Source organism: Pongo pygmaeus, chromosome 8 (genome assembly GCF_028885625.2).
Source record: "Pongo pygmaeus isolate AG05252 chromosome 8, NHGRI_mPonPyg2-v2.0_pri, whole genome shotgun sequence".
NCBI classification, from domain to species: domain Eukaryota; kingdom Metazoa; phylum Chordata; class Mammalia; order Primates; family Hominidae; genus Pongo; species Pongo pygmaeus.
Window position 1 is genome coordinate 110,286,834 of NC_072381.2, and position 15,373 is coordinate 110,302,206.

The 15,373-nt window shown below is 39.4% G+C and overlaps 1 protein-coding gene across 1 annotated transcript in view; it reads left to right on the top strand.

Moving 5' to 3' along the window:
• SORCS3 (sortilin related VPS10 domain containing receptor 3) overlaps positions 1-15,373 on the top strand; it is a 631,488-nt gene that overhangs the window by 335,711 nt on the left and 280,404 nt on the right. Inside the window, exon 4 of the mRNA XM_054436019.2 lies at positions 5,995-6,153. Within this exon, the coding sequence (XP_054291994.1) occupies positions 5,995-6,153 (159 nt within the window). The remainder of the gene's footprint in view (positions 1-5,994; positions 6,154-15,373) is intronic.

The window sequence follows — 15,373 nt, forward strand, 5'->3', positions numbered from 1 at the left end:
GTTTTGTTTTTTTTTCAAAAGATATTGCACCATTTGTATGTTGGTAATCTCTAAAGCTTGTCCATCTCTAATCTTGGACACAGACAATTCATTTACAGTGAATGGCTAAATCATAGGAACTTTATTGTATGCGGTTCTCACCCTAAGGCAGTGGCATGTTTAGTTTCCTCATGGGGTATAGTCATCCAATGAAGAGATGAGAGTGTTCATTCAAAGCAGCAATTGTGTTTAGCAAATTGACAATTATCTACCAATTGGTGTTTACTCTGGCAGTATTCGTGTTGGTTAATAGGGTGTGTTTTCTTAAAATATTACCAGAAATGCAAAATGCATGTAAAGTGAATGTAAAATATAAAACACTAAAATATGATGTTTTTCTCCATGACACTTTTGTGTGTTTTAAATTATGGCAAACACACACATACAGACAACATGAGATTTACCCTCTTAACCCACTTCCACATGTACAATAGAGTGTTAACTATGTGCACGTTGTACAGCATATCTCCAGAATTATTTCATCTTGCGTGACTGAAATTTTATAACCATTGAACAGCAACTCCCCAGTCCCCTTTATGCCCACCTCTTGCAATTTTCTCCACAAAGTTCAGGAATGATGGGAGTCAAGAGGGAGGCAAATAATCCCCAAATCACCTCTATTTGTCTCCAACCTGCTTGGCATCACTTCTGACTTCAGTTGTGCTCTTATCCTATGTAATTTTTTTTTTTGGTGGGGGGGATGGGGTCTGGCTCTGTTGCCCAGGCTGGAGTGTAGTGGTGTGATCTCAACTGCCTGGGCTCAAGCCATCCTCCCACCTCAGCCTCCTGAGTAGCTGGGGCCATAAGTGTACGCCACCACACCAGACTAATTTTTTTTTTTTTTTTTTGATAGAGTTGAGGTTTCACCAAGTTGCCTAGGCTGGTTCTGAACTCCTGAGCTCAAACATTCTGCCCACCTCAGGCTCCCAAAGTGCTGGGATTACAGGTGTTAGCCACCATATCTGGCCTTATCCTGGGTAATTTAAAGATAAAGGTTAACGTTTATTTAGTACTTATGTGCCTGGTAGTGTGCTAAGCCCCTTTAATCATTATCTCATTTAATCCTTTCAATAGTACTAAGAGGTAGGTACAATTACTATCTCCTTTTTTCTCTAGATGAGATAACAGACTTGGGATAATTGAGACGGAGTTTCACTCTTGTTGCCCAAGCTGGAGTGCAGTGGCGCAATCTCGGCTCACTGTAACCTCTGCCTCCTGGGTTCAAGCAATTCTCCTGTCTCAGCCTCCCGAGTAGCTGGGATTACAGGCGCCTGCCACCACACCCGGCTAATTTTTGTATTTTTAGTAGAAACAGGGTTTCATCATATTGGTCAGGCTGGTCTCAAACTCCTGACCTCAGATGATCTGCCCGCCTGGGCCTCCCAAAGTGCTGGGATTACAGGCATGAGCCACCGCGCCCGGCCTTGAGTAACTTTCTGTTTACACATGAAATATCAGTCTGAGGAGCCTGATCTAAAGACATCTGCATTGAGAGCCTATAACCTTAACAATCTGCGAAACCGTATTTGAAAAACCCCTCCTCCCCTTCCAGCACACGTATACCCACTGCAGGTCTCATGTCAGAACAAACTGCTTTTATAAAGAATCAAAGCAGAATGATGAACAAAACAAAATTAAAATCTCTAGAGGGATCTCTGTCCTGTTCGTATTGCCAAAATCACATAAATGCAGAACTCTGGATATCTAAACAGCCGTTGCCACAAATTATACACTAGATACCTATAATTATACATTGAAAGGTAAGCTTGTGAATGTCTTTGTTTTTGTAGAAACATGCTATCACAACTTTAGCAAGAGTCACATGTCTCATCCATAAATTCAGTCCACAGATATATTTAATTTGTGCACAATGTTTTTTAAAAACCCAATTTTAAATATTTTGAGGGAATGATGTGTACTTTCCGATTTGACACACTCCTCACCAGTCCTTGTCTTGCCTTGTCTGCTTCACTTGCTCACTTTACCTGCTTTGCCTTCACAGGCATTGGGATTTGAAATCCATGTGTAACAAGAAAAATTTGGGTGGACATGGGATGATTTTCTTTATAGATTTGGTACGTGAATATACAATACACGTATTTTACCTTGAGGCTTAACTTCTGACAAAATATTTGCTCTCTGATTATATTTATATAAATAATAAGACCTCCTCCTTTTTTATTTTTGAGCACCTACAACTAACGTGTATCTTCCTCTTAGATTCTTACTCTTTTAATGCTTGATGCTCCTGTGGTCAGAGATTGAGATGAGTGAAGCTGCGTTTTTGGTGGGTTTCTCAGAGGCGCTTTCAAAAAGGATTATGTGTGTGTGTGTGTGTGTGTGTGGTACAGAGCATGGAAGGTGTGGGTTTTGAGGCAATTAGAGGAGTAACAGGCAAGTTGCTTTTCTCCTGAGCCTCAGTTTCTTTATCTGTAAAATATAACTCATGATACCGACTTCACATGATTTGTATGAGATTTTTATAAAAAATCAGGTAAAATGCCCAGCATAGGTTAGAAATCCAGAATATGTTGGTGTCTATTTCCCTTCCTTTCATTCTTCTCAAAAAGTTGAATTGAATAGAGACACTACCAGTGATATCAAAGTATATCAAATAATTTCTGATAAGAATGTCAGAGAACGGTAGTAATAAAAATGTACTCTCACCAACAAAAGCTCCATAAAACTGCCACTCAATGTCAATATGCTTTATTATGTATAAATTTCTGTATGTGTGTGTGCACATAAATGCAGCATCTCTGTATATGTTAGTGTATGTGTGCTCACACGTATGTGTTGCATGTGGATTAATGTGCATTTGGGTATGCAAGTGGACTTGTGTGTGTCTCTGTGTGCATGTGTGCACAGAAAGAAACAGAGCTAGGGGAAGAAAATACATTGCGCAAGATATTCAATGGTAACCCTCATTTAGTATATTGTAACTCACAGTATGTAAAATAAAGTTCATTTATGATGTTGGTCTTATCTTCTAATTAAAATCATAGGCATGAAGCTTTTTTATACCTGCATAAAATAAGCAGTTTAATTTTTCTGCACCAGGAGAAAAATGATTTCATTGCCTGTTATGTAGACCATTGGTATATGATATGGAGCAAGTGAGGCTGGTTATGAAAGCTTTTTTTCTTTTTTTTTTTTGAGACAGAGTCTCATTCTGCCTGCCACCCAGGCTGGAGTGCAGTGGCGTGATCTTGGCTCACTGCAACCTCCACCTCTAGGGTTCAAGTGATTCTCGTGCCTCAGCCTCCTGAGTAGTGGGGATTACAGGTGTGTACCACCATGCCCAGCTAATTTTTGTATTTTTAGTAGAGATGGGGTTTCACAATGTTGGCCAAGCTGGTCTTGAACTCCTGACCTCAAGTGATTCACCCGCCTCGGCCTCCCAAAGAGCTGGGATTACAGGCATAAGCCAAAAGCCTCCTTCTTACCCATTATATTCGTCCTGTCAAACTCTGCGAGCACCACAGATGCTTCCTCAGAGGTTTTCTCAAGGGCAGCTTGAGTGCTTTGACCCGTTTCCCCTACCCCTTCATAGTGCCATGGGAAGAGGAAGTTATTCGGTCTATGATTACTCTAAGAGTATTTCCCTGCATTATTCACACATGAGTGAAAAAAAGTTATTATACTGCTCCGTTTCTTAAAAATTTGCTGATAACTAGTGATGACTTATTTCAATGAAGCCAAAGCAAATATTTGAGAAAAGAAAGTAAGCTTGTCTTAGAAGCTGTAAAGGAATAAAAGAGGGAAAGGACTGTGAATCTTAGCACTTAAAAGACCTAAATTTGTTTTAAAGCTTATTTTATAATACTAATATATGCTCTGGGTAACATTTTAAAAATCCTGCTAGTTAACACTTTTATTTTATAAGGTATGGAAATTTGGGGGGCTATATTTTATACTCTGGGCCTTATGGTTTAGACTACATGATAGAAAATTGGTGGCAACATATGCAAAGATAAGAAAAACTCTAAGAGGAAATAAATTCACTTGCTTATTTAGGAACTCAGAGAAGTTGAGTTGAGCTGGATAATAAATTCCAAAAGGGTTGTGCTGCTGATGAAGCCAGAGACGTAAACAGGGGTGCAGATTTTGCTAGGATGTTTTAAGGATTTTGGAATATAGGAAGATTGATTACGCCATTGAATGGTTTTAAGTGAGAGAATGTCAGAATCAGATTTATATTACAGGTTGATTGTTCTGGCCACAGTGTGAAACATGGATTGGAAGGGACAAGGCTAACATGGTAAGACTGGCTAGAGTTGTCTTACAGTAATCCAGGAGAGAGATTTGCATGTTTTGGACTAAGACAATCACAATAGGTAGGGAGATAATGGATTTTGTGTTAAGAGTTAATTGAAAGGTAAAATACACTGGCCTCACAGACTTATTCTTTCAGAAGGTGAGAAAGCAGAGTCAAGGATGCATCTTGGGCTTTTTGCTAAGCATGGATGTTGGTGGAAACGCTCATGGAGCTAGGTTATACTGGAGAAGCAGTAGGGCTGGAATCAGGTACCACTGTGGGGCATCTGGAGCTCAAGGTGCTTGTGGGGCATCTAAATAGAAGCATCTTCCAGGCAGCTGAGCTCCCAAATCTGTGACTGAGACTCAGAGATTTAGGAGTTTTCCCCAGGAGGTGATGATTTTCAAAAGGAAAAGGAAAGGAAAAGAATCAGGAATGGAAGATGTCACTGAGTAATAGTATATTGAGTGCAAAAGAAGAAAGTCAAAATGGAGGGTTAAGGAGTGGTCACAGTTAAAGGATAATAAGAGAAAATTGAGTATCCAAATGAAATGAAAAGGAAAAATAGATGAACATGGTGTTATGGAAGCCCCTGGAAGAGAATGTTTCAAAAAAGACGGAATTGTTGTGGTATCAAAGGCTGCTATGAGTTTAAATAATGGAAAAGTCTGAGTGTCTAAGCATTTATCGGTTTAAATACTAAAAAGTTAGTCTATCTTTAGTGAGATCAATGTTATTGTGGCACTAGGGGTAGAAGCCAGATTGCGCTGGCTGGAGGGACAGTTTACTAGTAATAATAGCTATGACTGTTAAGAATGTACATTATGTTGGGAAGTGGAGGCAGGCAGATCACTTGAGGTCAGGAGTTCGAGACCAGCCTGGCCAATATGGCAAAACCCCATCTCTACTAAAGAACAACAAAAAAAGAATATACATTATGCCATATGCTCAAAGCCAGTTTGGATATTATCAGAGTCAGGTTATTATTGAGGAAACTGAGGTTAGGTAACTTTCTCAAGATGATACAATATTAACAGAGAACTGTTGAGATTTGAACCTGGTGTCTCTGATGCCAAAGACTTTTCATTACAATATTTCTGTCCACTTGACTGGAAGATGATAAACCTTCTGTGGGAGCAATATTTGCTCAAGGACCTTTGGGGCTATATGCTTTGGAAAATATCTCTAACAAAGGAATCATAAAACCACTTAATTAAATGCATAAAACAATTCAGAAGGAACAAAACAAACAATGGGATCATGACAGCATGGCAGTGGGGGAGGGAGCTTCTCACGACTAAAGAACAATATAGGAAAAATGCTGCGATTAACAATGACATGGAGAATGGGGTGGGGGAGAGAGAGAGAAAGAGAGAGAGAGAGACAGAGAGAGAGAGATGACTGTCCCAAGGTCAGGAGACAGAAGACCACAAAAAATGTCCCCAGCGCTTAAAAGATGGACATCAAAAATGAAACCTCCTTCTATATGCTTCTAGCCTTGCCCCCTATTTTTACCTCAATTCAACAATGAGAGACTAAATCAGGAGAAAATTAATACAAGTATTTTATACAGAGGCCCAGATGCCCCTTTATATGCTATGGTGTACAAATACAGATGACTTATTTATAATTAAAGTTATTATATTTATTATTTCCTACTAACTCTGTCTGTGTTTGTCCCTCTGTCCTTTCTTTAGATTATGCTTCTCAGTGATCCTGAAATGGAGAGCAGCATATTGATCAGCTCGGACGAAGGGGCGACCTATCAGAAGTATCGGCTCACCTTCTATATCCAGAGCCTGCTCTTTCATCCCAAGCAAGAGGACTGGGTGCTGGCCTACAGTTTGGATCAAAAGGTGAATAAATACTATTTTCATTTACATCTTTTCATCCAGGTACCACCATGTGAAAATCACTTGCTTTCTTAATCCAAATTTTGGAGGGAATTCAGTGACGTTTCATCATTCCAACCCATATCATTTCATCATTGATTTTGTCTGCAGCAACTAACTTTCCTTTCTGCTCTTAAGTATCAAAATATGTAGACAGGTATATTTCACTTATTGACAATGCTATTATTTCCTTTTCCTTTTTTTTTTGAGACAGAGTCTTGCTCTGTCACCAGGTTGGAGTGCAGTGGCGCGATCTTGGCTCACTGTAACCTCCGCCTCCTGGGTTCAAGCGATTCTCCTGCCTCAGCCTCCTGAGTGGCTCGGATTACAGGTGCCCACCACCACGCCCAGCTAATTTTTGTATTTTTAGTAGAGACGGGGTTTCACCAAGTTGGCCAGGATGGTCTTGATCTCTTGACCTCGTGATCCGCCTGCCTCAGCCTCCCAAAGTGCTGGCATTACAGGTGTGAGTCACCGTATTTCACATTTTTAAAATGACTTTCGTTATAATTTTACTCATTTGACCTTATTCAAAACAACCCTGTGAAGTAGGACATATATAATATTTTATAGTGACATAGTAAACAAAGGTACAGAAAGGCTAGGTGCTTATTCAAACCCTCCAAGCTAGAAGCTGAGGAGCCAGGGCTTAAGTGCATGTTATCAGATTCCACATCCAGGCATATTCCATCACACTATGCCACCTTGATTTGGTGACATTGGAATATACCATTGCTCTTAGTTAAGTTATAGAAGTGAAGCTTCAAACAAAGTCCATTTTGTTATTTTCTAAAAATACATTAAAGATCTAGTGACCCCAATAAGACCTCCTTCTTGAGCTGCAAATACGTATATTCAACTGCATACATAGCATTGTCTGTCTCTTGTATGCCTCAAAACCTCTCAACTCAATGTATTCTAGAAATGAACTGGAGATCTCTCCCCAGCATAGCTGGCTCTCTTCCAGTATTCCCTATCTCTAGCCATTTAATTGCAAAATTAGAAACCTAGGGAGTATCTTTAATATTTCCTTGTTCTAAACCCACCATCTGTGATCAATCATGGGATCTAATACCTTTTTATTTCATCCACTTCTTTCTGTTACCACTTCCAAATATCTTTTGATTCCATCCTCTTCTTTCTGTTACCACCACCACTCAAATATGAGTTTCGTTTGTCATCTGAACGATTGCTAGAGTCTCTTCCAGTATGTTAATACTACAACCTGAAAAAATATTTCCCAAATATAGTGATTGTATGCCTTTGCTTAAACCCCTCTCACATTTCCTCTTTGTTCACAAACTAAAGACCACAGTCCCCAGTAGATATTACCAGCCCCTGCCTGGTCTGGTCCCTCCTTCTCTCTCCTGCCTCACTGTTGCCACTTCCCCTTGAATCTTTCAGTTGCTTTCCCTACCTGTCCCCCTTGCTCCCTTCCCTGTGCCTGGAATTCTCTTCTTTAATGTAAGCCTCATCATCGTCAGATCTCAGATCCAGCATCACTTCCTCAGGACACCTTCCCTAAACTCCCTGACAAAATCAAATCCCTTTTGATGTTCTTTTACATAGCACTATGTACCCCTCATTCAGAAAACTTGTCACAGATGAGATTTTGTGTTGATTTTTGGGGTCATCTGCATTCCTCACTAGATAACAAGCTCTATCGTGTAATCAGTCCTCAGTGTCTATCAGTTAGATGAATGAATTAGTGGATGAATGCTTAAATTCTGTAGCTCTCTATATTTGATCAACTTATACTTAAGAAAAGAGATTTTAGATGATTTCCTCTTTGTATTTCCTGACATCTCCAGAATCTTACTACAGTGCTTGATGCCAAACTATTATGTAATAATGTTGTGGAATCAATCAGTGAAAGGAAACAGATAATTCTGAGCACTGTCTTACATAGAGATATCCACAGAACAACCTTGGTTGAAATAGCTTCTTTGCTCTCTTAAATACTGAAACAGTTGCTCCTCAGTGTATATTTGAATATGTGATTGTGAATTTGTGTGTGTGTGTGTGCATGCATTCATGTGATGTCAGCACCTTTAAACAATAATTTCAACATAACCTTTCTATGTCTCGTTAACCAAGCCTCATGGTGGGTGCCAGGTGCTTAATGCAATCCCCTAAGGACACCCACATGACATTTGCAGAGGAAAAGCCACTGCAAATACATTTCTTTCATGGCATCGAGTGGATATTGTATGAAAGACTTAGCCAAATGTCAGATAGTCTGTGACTTTAGAGGCTTAGAATAGCCAGAAATTTTGAAACAGTATTGAAAAAAGTAAATTATTCAGATGTCATTAAATGGTTGGATGGTAATTTATTTATAAGAAGCTCAGACCTCTTAAAGCTTATTTTTATTTTTACAGAGGCAAGCTAGGTTAGAGGCAACAGACTTCTCATACCAAGAGGTTGATAAACCAAATGCAATATGTCTTCTGTGTATCTAAGAGTATCCTTTTCCTCCATCTCCACAGCACTGAGAACATCTGGGGCATTGCTCATGAAGTACCCTTATGGATATAATGCATTCAAAATACTTTCAGACTTGGTGGCTGCTCTTTCACTTACTAAAAATATTTGAAAATGTGGCAGTGGGTGTTGCTGGATTTTTCTAATCACACTGCACATTTCTAGATATATTATTCCTTAGGTACTCTTTCTTGTTGACATCTTTTGCGTAAAGTGGCTGAATGTTCTTCAGGCCCATAAAGTTTCTAACCAGTGCTTGGTCATTCTTCTTTTAAATAAATGATGTGTGAAAGCAGATGATGCCCCTGGCAACGCTTGCAGATATGGCATAAAACACCTAGCCCCAGTCATCCAGGTTGCAGAAGAGTTTTTCTTTATTTTGGGGTAATTTAGTAGTTTAGAGTCAAGGAGAGTGATGCTGTGCAGCAGCAAATGAAAATGCAAGTGTAGTTGAGATTGATATACAAATATGTTATTTCAGACTAGAGCCTTCTCTGATGTGCATGCATGAAGGCAGCTGTTTCCTTCTAGAGAAAATGAAAAGTGTTGTATTAAGGTAACTGCAGCATCAAAGGGAGATGTTTGTGGTGAGGAGTGAATCGATGTTTCCATTATTGTGCCTTTGATGAAATGCACTAGCAATTTCTTTAGAGTTGGTAAGGCTATCTCGTTATGTTGTATGTATTACAAAAGACCTAATTGAATGATATTTTAAAGGGACAGTATCCAATTGCTTTACTTTCCCAAATGCTACCCCAAAGCTACAGGAGACTTGCCAGTAGATCTCACTCAGTAAAGGCACTGCTGGAGAATTAAGGAAATACCGTATGGATAAAACAAAATTGCATCTAGAAATCGAGAGATGCACATCACACTCTGCTACTGATATGTGGGTGTTGGGTTTTGAGTTAACTGGGAAACATGTCTATCTGATACTGGTCAAGGCCTGGGTGTGGGGAAGATCTTCTGAGTCCTCCAAAGCTACAAAGGGGTGGAGGGCAAATGTACCTTCCATTTGACCTTGCTGGAGGGTCATACCTCTGCAATCCTGATGCACCCCAGTCTACTAAAGTCCTTTCTGATTTCTGATCAGCTTAATTTGGGCATTTGATCAATTCCTTCTATTCTGACCATCTTATGAGCTTCCCCACTCCTTCTACCTCCCATGCCAGCTCCTTCTCTGTCCTATAGATTCTCCTACCATCTTGCATTTTAATTTAAAAGGACTCAATAAAGACAAGAGATTCATTTTTGGGTATCTTTGAAGATATTTTATAAGAATTTTTGAAGTTTAAAAAAGCAATGGAAGTAATAGGTTATGGTTGACCAAATTGGAAATGACAAAAGAAAAGCTACTCCCCTCCCTCCATCTTAGAACCAAAGCTCTGTAACATCTTTTGAGGGCTGTGTCTTTGTCAGTTATTTACGCGGTAGGATTCTCTTTTGTTTCCATCAGGCTATTTCCTCACTGATGACTGAAACAGCTTACATTGTGATGTGTTTAGATTAGCTGGAGGGCTCAATAATCTTATTAAAACTGAGACTTTTGGAAAGATTTTGAGATAGGTTTTGAAGACAGTGCAATCCTAGAAATATAGCTGCTGTTCTCATTGCTGTACAGAGCTGAATGTTTAAACATTCCTCATTTTGACAAGAGACTGCAGTTTTTAAAAAAATGGGCACATGCTCATGTATTCACAGATGCATACATCCTGGCACAGGGGGCCTTCTGTAGGAGATGGAGAGCTGAAAATAGCTATTTTTTTTCTGCGTGAGAGGTAGGATTGCAAAGCTCTCTAATACCGTTTATATTCTTGGCAAAATGAAACTTTAACAAATACAGCTGGGTTTGGAGATCAGAGATGAACTCAATGGGATTTCAGACTCCATTGTTTTCAGACACTTCTGGGCCACAGTGGTCTAGAATTGCCCTTAATTTTGATGTAAAAAGCACTTTCTGAAACACTAGCACACATAATGAAGGGTTGCTGTTAGTAGTATTAATAGTTGGGGAGTGGGCATGCAGCTAAGGATTTTTGTTGATCACCTTCTACCCGACAAGTTCAATAGTAGCTGACAGATTGACAGACTGGTTAAGCAGCTAATGGAGCGTTAGGCGTGGTAGCTGGCAACACAGGACCCAGTACAGAGGAGGTGCTTGTCCCATGCAGGCTTTGCCAATTGGACTGTAACTGGGACAGGTGCTGGAGTGTATCTGGATTGTGGAGGGCCTGAAAATTCAAAAGGAAATGTAAACTTGACTTCTGGAATGCTGGATGCAAAGAAACTGTGCCTTTCATTTATATTCTCATTTAAAACCCCCAGATTAAAAATGTAATTGTGTTGAGATCCTCCAGGATTAGTAGGCGATGATAACTTTCTCAGTAGCTATTGGCAGAAACAGGCTTCCTGTCTCCTCACCTGGTGGAGATAAAGCTGCCGGGGATTAACTAGGGATGACCATGGCTTTGAAGCTTTCCCTCTGAGGAATAGGAGTGGGACTAAAGGGCACTTTTCACTTAAAGAAAAACATTGGATTTTTATTAGGTCCTTTTCCATTCTTATAAAAATGATTTATATATAATTTAAGAGAAATATGTCTAGCTCTGCTCACCTACAGCAAGTGGCCACTGCTCTTACAGGTGTCTCATTAGTACAATGGAGGTGTGCTATCTCCATCACTATAGAAACACCAGGAGGTGGAGCAACCACCTAATGGGTGTGGCCCATAATCAGAGATACCCTGTGATACTTGAATGTTACCACTGATCTATTTGAGCAGAGTTCTGAATGACAAAACTGGTTTAGTGTTAGCTATGAACTTGTATTCAGTGAGAAAAGGGCAGTAAGGATCTCCATTCATGTCAGTGTTGCTTTCAAGAACATTCGTTCGAATGAACAACCTTTAGCAAAACTGTGGCTCTGGTGGCCTGTGTCACCCCAAGCGTGCTTTTTCTTTTCTTTTGTAATTTTTCGAAATGGAGTCTTGCTCTGTTACCCATGCTGGAGTAAAGTGATGCAATCTTGGCTCACTGCAACCTCCATCTCCTGGATTCAAGCGATTCTTGGGTTCAAGCCTCCTGTGTAGCTGGGATTACAGGCACCTGCCACCAGACCCGGCTAATTTTTGTATTTTTATGTAGAGACGAGGTTTTGCCATGTTAGCCAGGCTGGTCTGAAGCTCTTGACCTCAGGTGATCTGCCCTCCTCGGCCTCCCAAAATATTCGAATTTACAGGTGTGAACCATGCACCGCGCCCAGCCCCAAGCATGCTTTTTCTATATGATGTCCTAGACTTTCTGATTTCTTCTTCAGCTTCTTGGTGTCCATTTTAGTAACCTGATACATTTCTTGGAGGGAAAATCACATTTGCTGAAATAATGAATGGAAGATACGGCATGTATATGCTTTAAGAAGGGTACTCAGGCAGGCAACAGTACCTTTCCCAAAGCAATTATGTTCCCATGGTAGAAATTCAGCCATGGCAGTGTTTTAGTTAAGATAGGTGGCTCCAGCCACAGGTGCTCCAGGAGGTAGAGCAATGCAGCCTCAGGTTTCCCTGTGTTCTTTCATCTGCTTCCTCTATGGGCTGACCTTGTCTTTATGTACGTGCTGATTTTTTGTGTTAATAACACTGCCCTAGTGCTGACTACTTTGCTTGAATCCAGATCCTAGATTTCTGGTTTTCCAGTTGGACTCAGGAATTCTTCTGCTTGTCCCTTCCTTTGCAAGTCCCTATGACCTTAAGCTCTTGTCTGCCCGACCAGGCCAGGCCACTTATGTTCCCTCCATTCTCTGCCTATATCTTGACCACTCACCGTGGTATGAAGGCACCTGGCCTTTTAAACTCAGGGTCATTCTTTCAGTTTTAAAAATGGGATTTTAACATACATACCGAAAAGCGTACATCTCTTGAGTCTGATGAATTTTCATTAACTGAATACACTCATGAAACCAGCAACCTGATCAAGAAACACCACTGGCATCTGAGAATTACTTGCGTGCTTTTTCAGCCACTACCTTCCACCCTCAGTGGAGCCACTCTCCGTCAAGGTCATTTTTTATTTCATGCAGACAGCTAAACTAGGAAAGCAAAAGATAGAAAATAAGTTTTCTCGAAAGAAATGTTAGAAGGTAGCAAGGGAGGTAAACAATAGAGAAGAAGAAATACTTTAAATGTTAATGTTAGAGAACTAGACTAAACCAAATACAAGAATTTATTGACATTCAGTAATCCCAGTTAATCTAGAAAATTCATAAGGACAATTTGAAGAAATTTTCATTTAAAATTAACAGGTTTCAGTTTTTAAAATGTATTACTTTCGGTACGATAATCATAATACCCAGTGTTGGGTATTATATTTTGAAATAGTATGGATGGGTGTGCAAATGAATTTTCCTTTCTGGAAAATATCTTGGCAATATATATCAGAAAACATACACATATTCATAACTTTAACCCAATGGTTCAGTTCAGAAGCTCTAGGCATAACAATGCTTATCAAAGTCATTTATAATGGGAAAAACTAGGAAGAAACTTACTGCCTAACATTAAGGGACTTTAAATTATGGTATATACATTTACTGGGGTATTATGCAACCATTAAAATAGTGACCATAATATCCATGTAGCGACATAGGTATATATTAATACCTATTAAATACATATAGGTATTTAATAGGTATTATTAAATATTGTGGAGATATTGTGGGTTCAGTTCCAGGCCACTAAAATGAAGCAAATATCACAATAAAGCAAGTCACGTGAGCTTGTTGGTTTCCCAATGCATATAAAAGTTATTTTTATACTATACTGTAGTCTATTAAGTGTATAATTGCATTACATCTGAAAAATGTACATATCTCAACTTAAAAATACCTTATTGCTAAAAAATGCTAATGATCATCTGAGCCTTAAGCAAATTATAATCTTTTTGCTGCTGGAGGATCTTACCTTGATATAGATGACTGTTAAGGGTGGTGGTTGCTGAAGACTGGGGTGGCTGTGGCGATTTCTTAAAATGAGATGACAGTGAAGTTTGCTGTATTGACGACTTTTCGTTTCAGGAAAGATTTTTCTGTAACATGCAATGCTGTTTGACAGTTTTTTACCCACAGTATAGCTTCTTTCAAAATTGGAGTCAATCCTCTCCAGCCCTGCAACCCTGATAAATCCTGCTTTATCAACTACATTTATGGAATATTTAAAATTCTTTCTTGTCATTTCAACAATGTTTACAGCATCTTTACTGAGAGTAGATTCCATCTCAAGAAACCACTTTCTTGGCTCATCTGTAAGTAGCAACTCTTTATCTGTTCAAGTTTTATCATGAGATTGCAGCAATTTAGTCACTTCTTCGGGCTCCACTTATAATTCTACTATTCTTGCTATTTCTACAGTGTCTGCAGTTACTTCCCCCACTGAAGTCTTGAACCTCTCAAGTCATCCATGGGAGTTGGAATCAACTTCTTTCAAACTCCTGTTCATGTTGATATTTTGATCTCCTCCCATGAATGTTCTTAAAGGCATCTAGAAGGATGAATGCTTTCCAGGAGGTTTTCAATTTACTTTGCCCAGGTCCATGAGAGAAATCACTGTGTATGGCAGCTATAGTCTTATGAAATGTATTTCTTAAAATAATAAGACTTGAAAGTTGAAATTTCTATTTGATCCATGGTCTGCACAGTGGATATTGTGTTAACAGGCATGAAAATAACAATCTATTTGTAAATCTCCATCAGAGCTCTTGAGTGACCACGTGCATTGTTAATAAGCAGTAATAATTTGGGAGGAATCTTTTTTTCTTGTAGTAGGTCTCAACAGTGGGCTTAAAATATTCAGTAAACCATACTGTAAACAGATGTGCTGTCATGCAGGCTTTGCTGGTCCGTTTATAGAGCACAGGCAGAGGAGATTTAGCATAATTTTTAAGGGCCCTAGGATTTTTCAAATCATAAGTGAGCATTGACTTCAACTTAAAAGTCGCCAGCAGCATTAGCCTGGGTGAGTCTTCCTGTCCTTTGAAATTTTGAAGCCAGGCATTGACTTCTCTTCTCTAGCTGTGAAAGTCCTAGATGACACTGTCTTCCAATAGAAGGCTGCTCATTGAAAATCTTGTTTAGTATATCCACCATCATCCATGATCTTAGCTAGATCTTCTGGATAACTTGCTGCAACTTCTCCATCAGCACTTGCTGCTTCACCTTTCACTTGTATGTTATGGAGATGGCTTATTTCCTTCAACCTCGTGAACCAGCTTCTGCTGCTTCAAACTTTTCTTCTGTAGCTTCTTCACCTCTCTCAGCCTTCATAGAATTGAAGAGAGGGCTTTGTTCCAGATTAGGCTTTAGCTTAATGGGATGTTGTGGGTGGTTTGATCTTGTATCTAGACCACTAAAACTTTCTTTGTATCAGCAATAAGGCTGTTTAGTTTTCTTATCATTTGTGTGTTCACTGGAGTAGGACTTGTAATTTCCTTCAAAAACTTTTCCTTTGCATTCACAATGTGGCTGTTTGGCGCAAGAGACTTCACTCTCAGCCTCCTGGCTTTCAACGTGCCTTCCTTACTGAGCTTAATCATTCCTAGCTTTTGATTTAAAGTGAGAAACATGCAACTCTTTCACATGAACACTTAGAAGCCATTGTAGGGCTATAAATTGGCCTGATTTGAATGTTGTTGTGTCTTAGGGAATAGAGGTG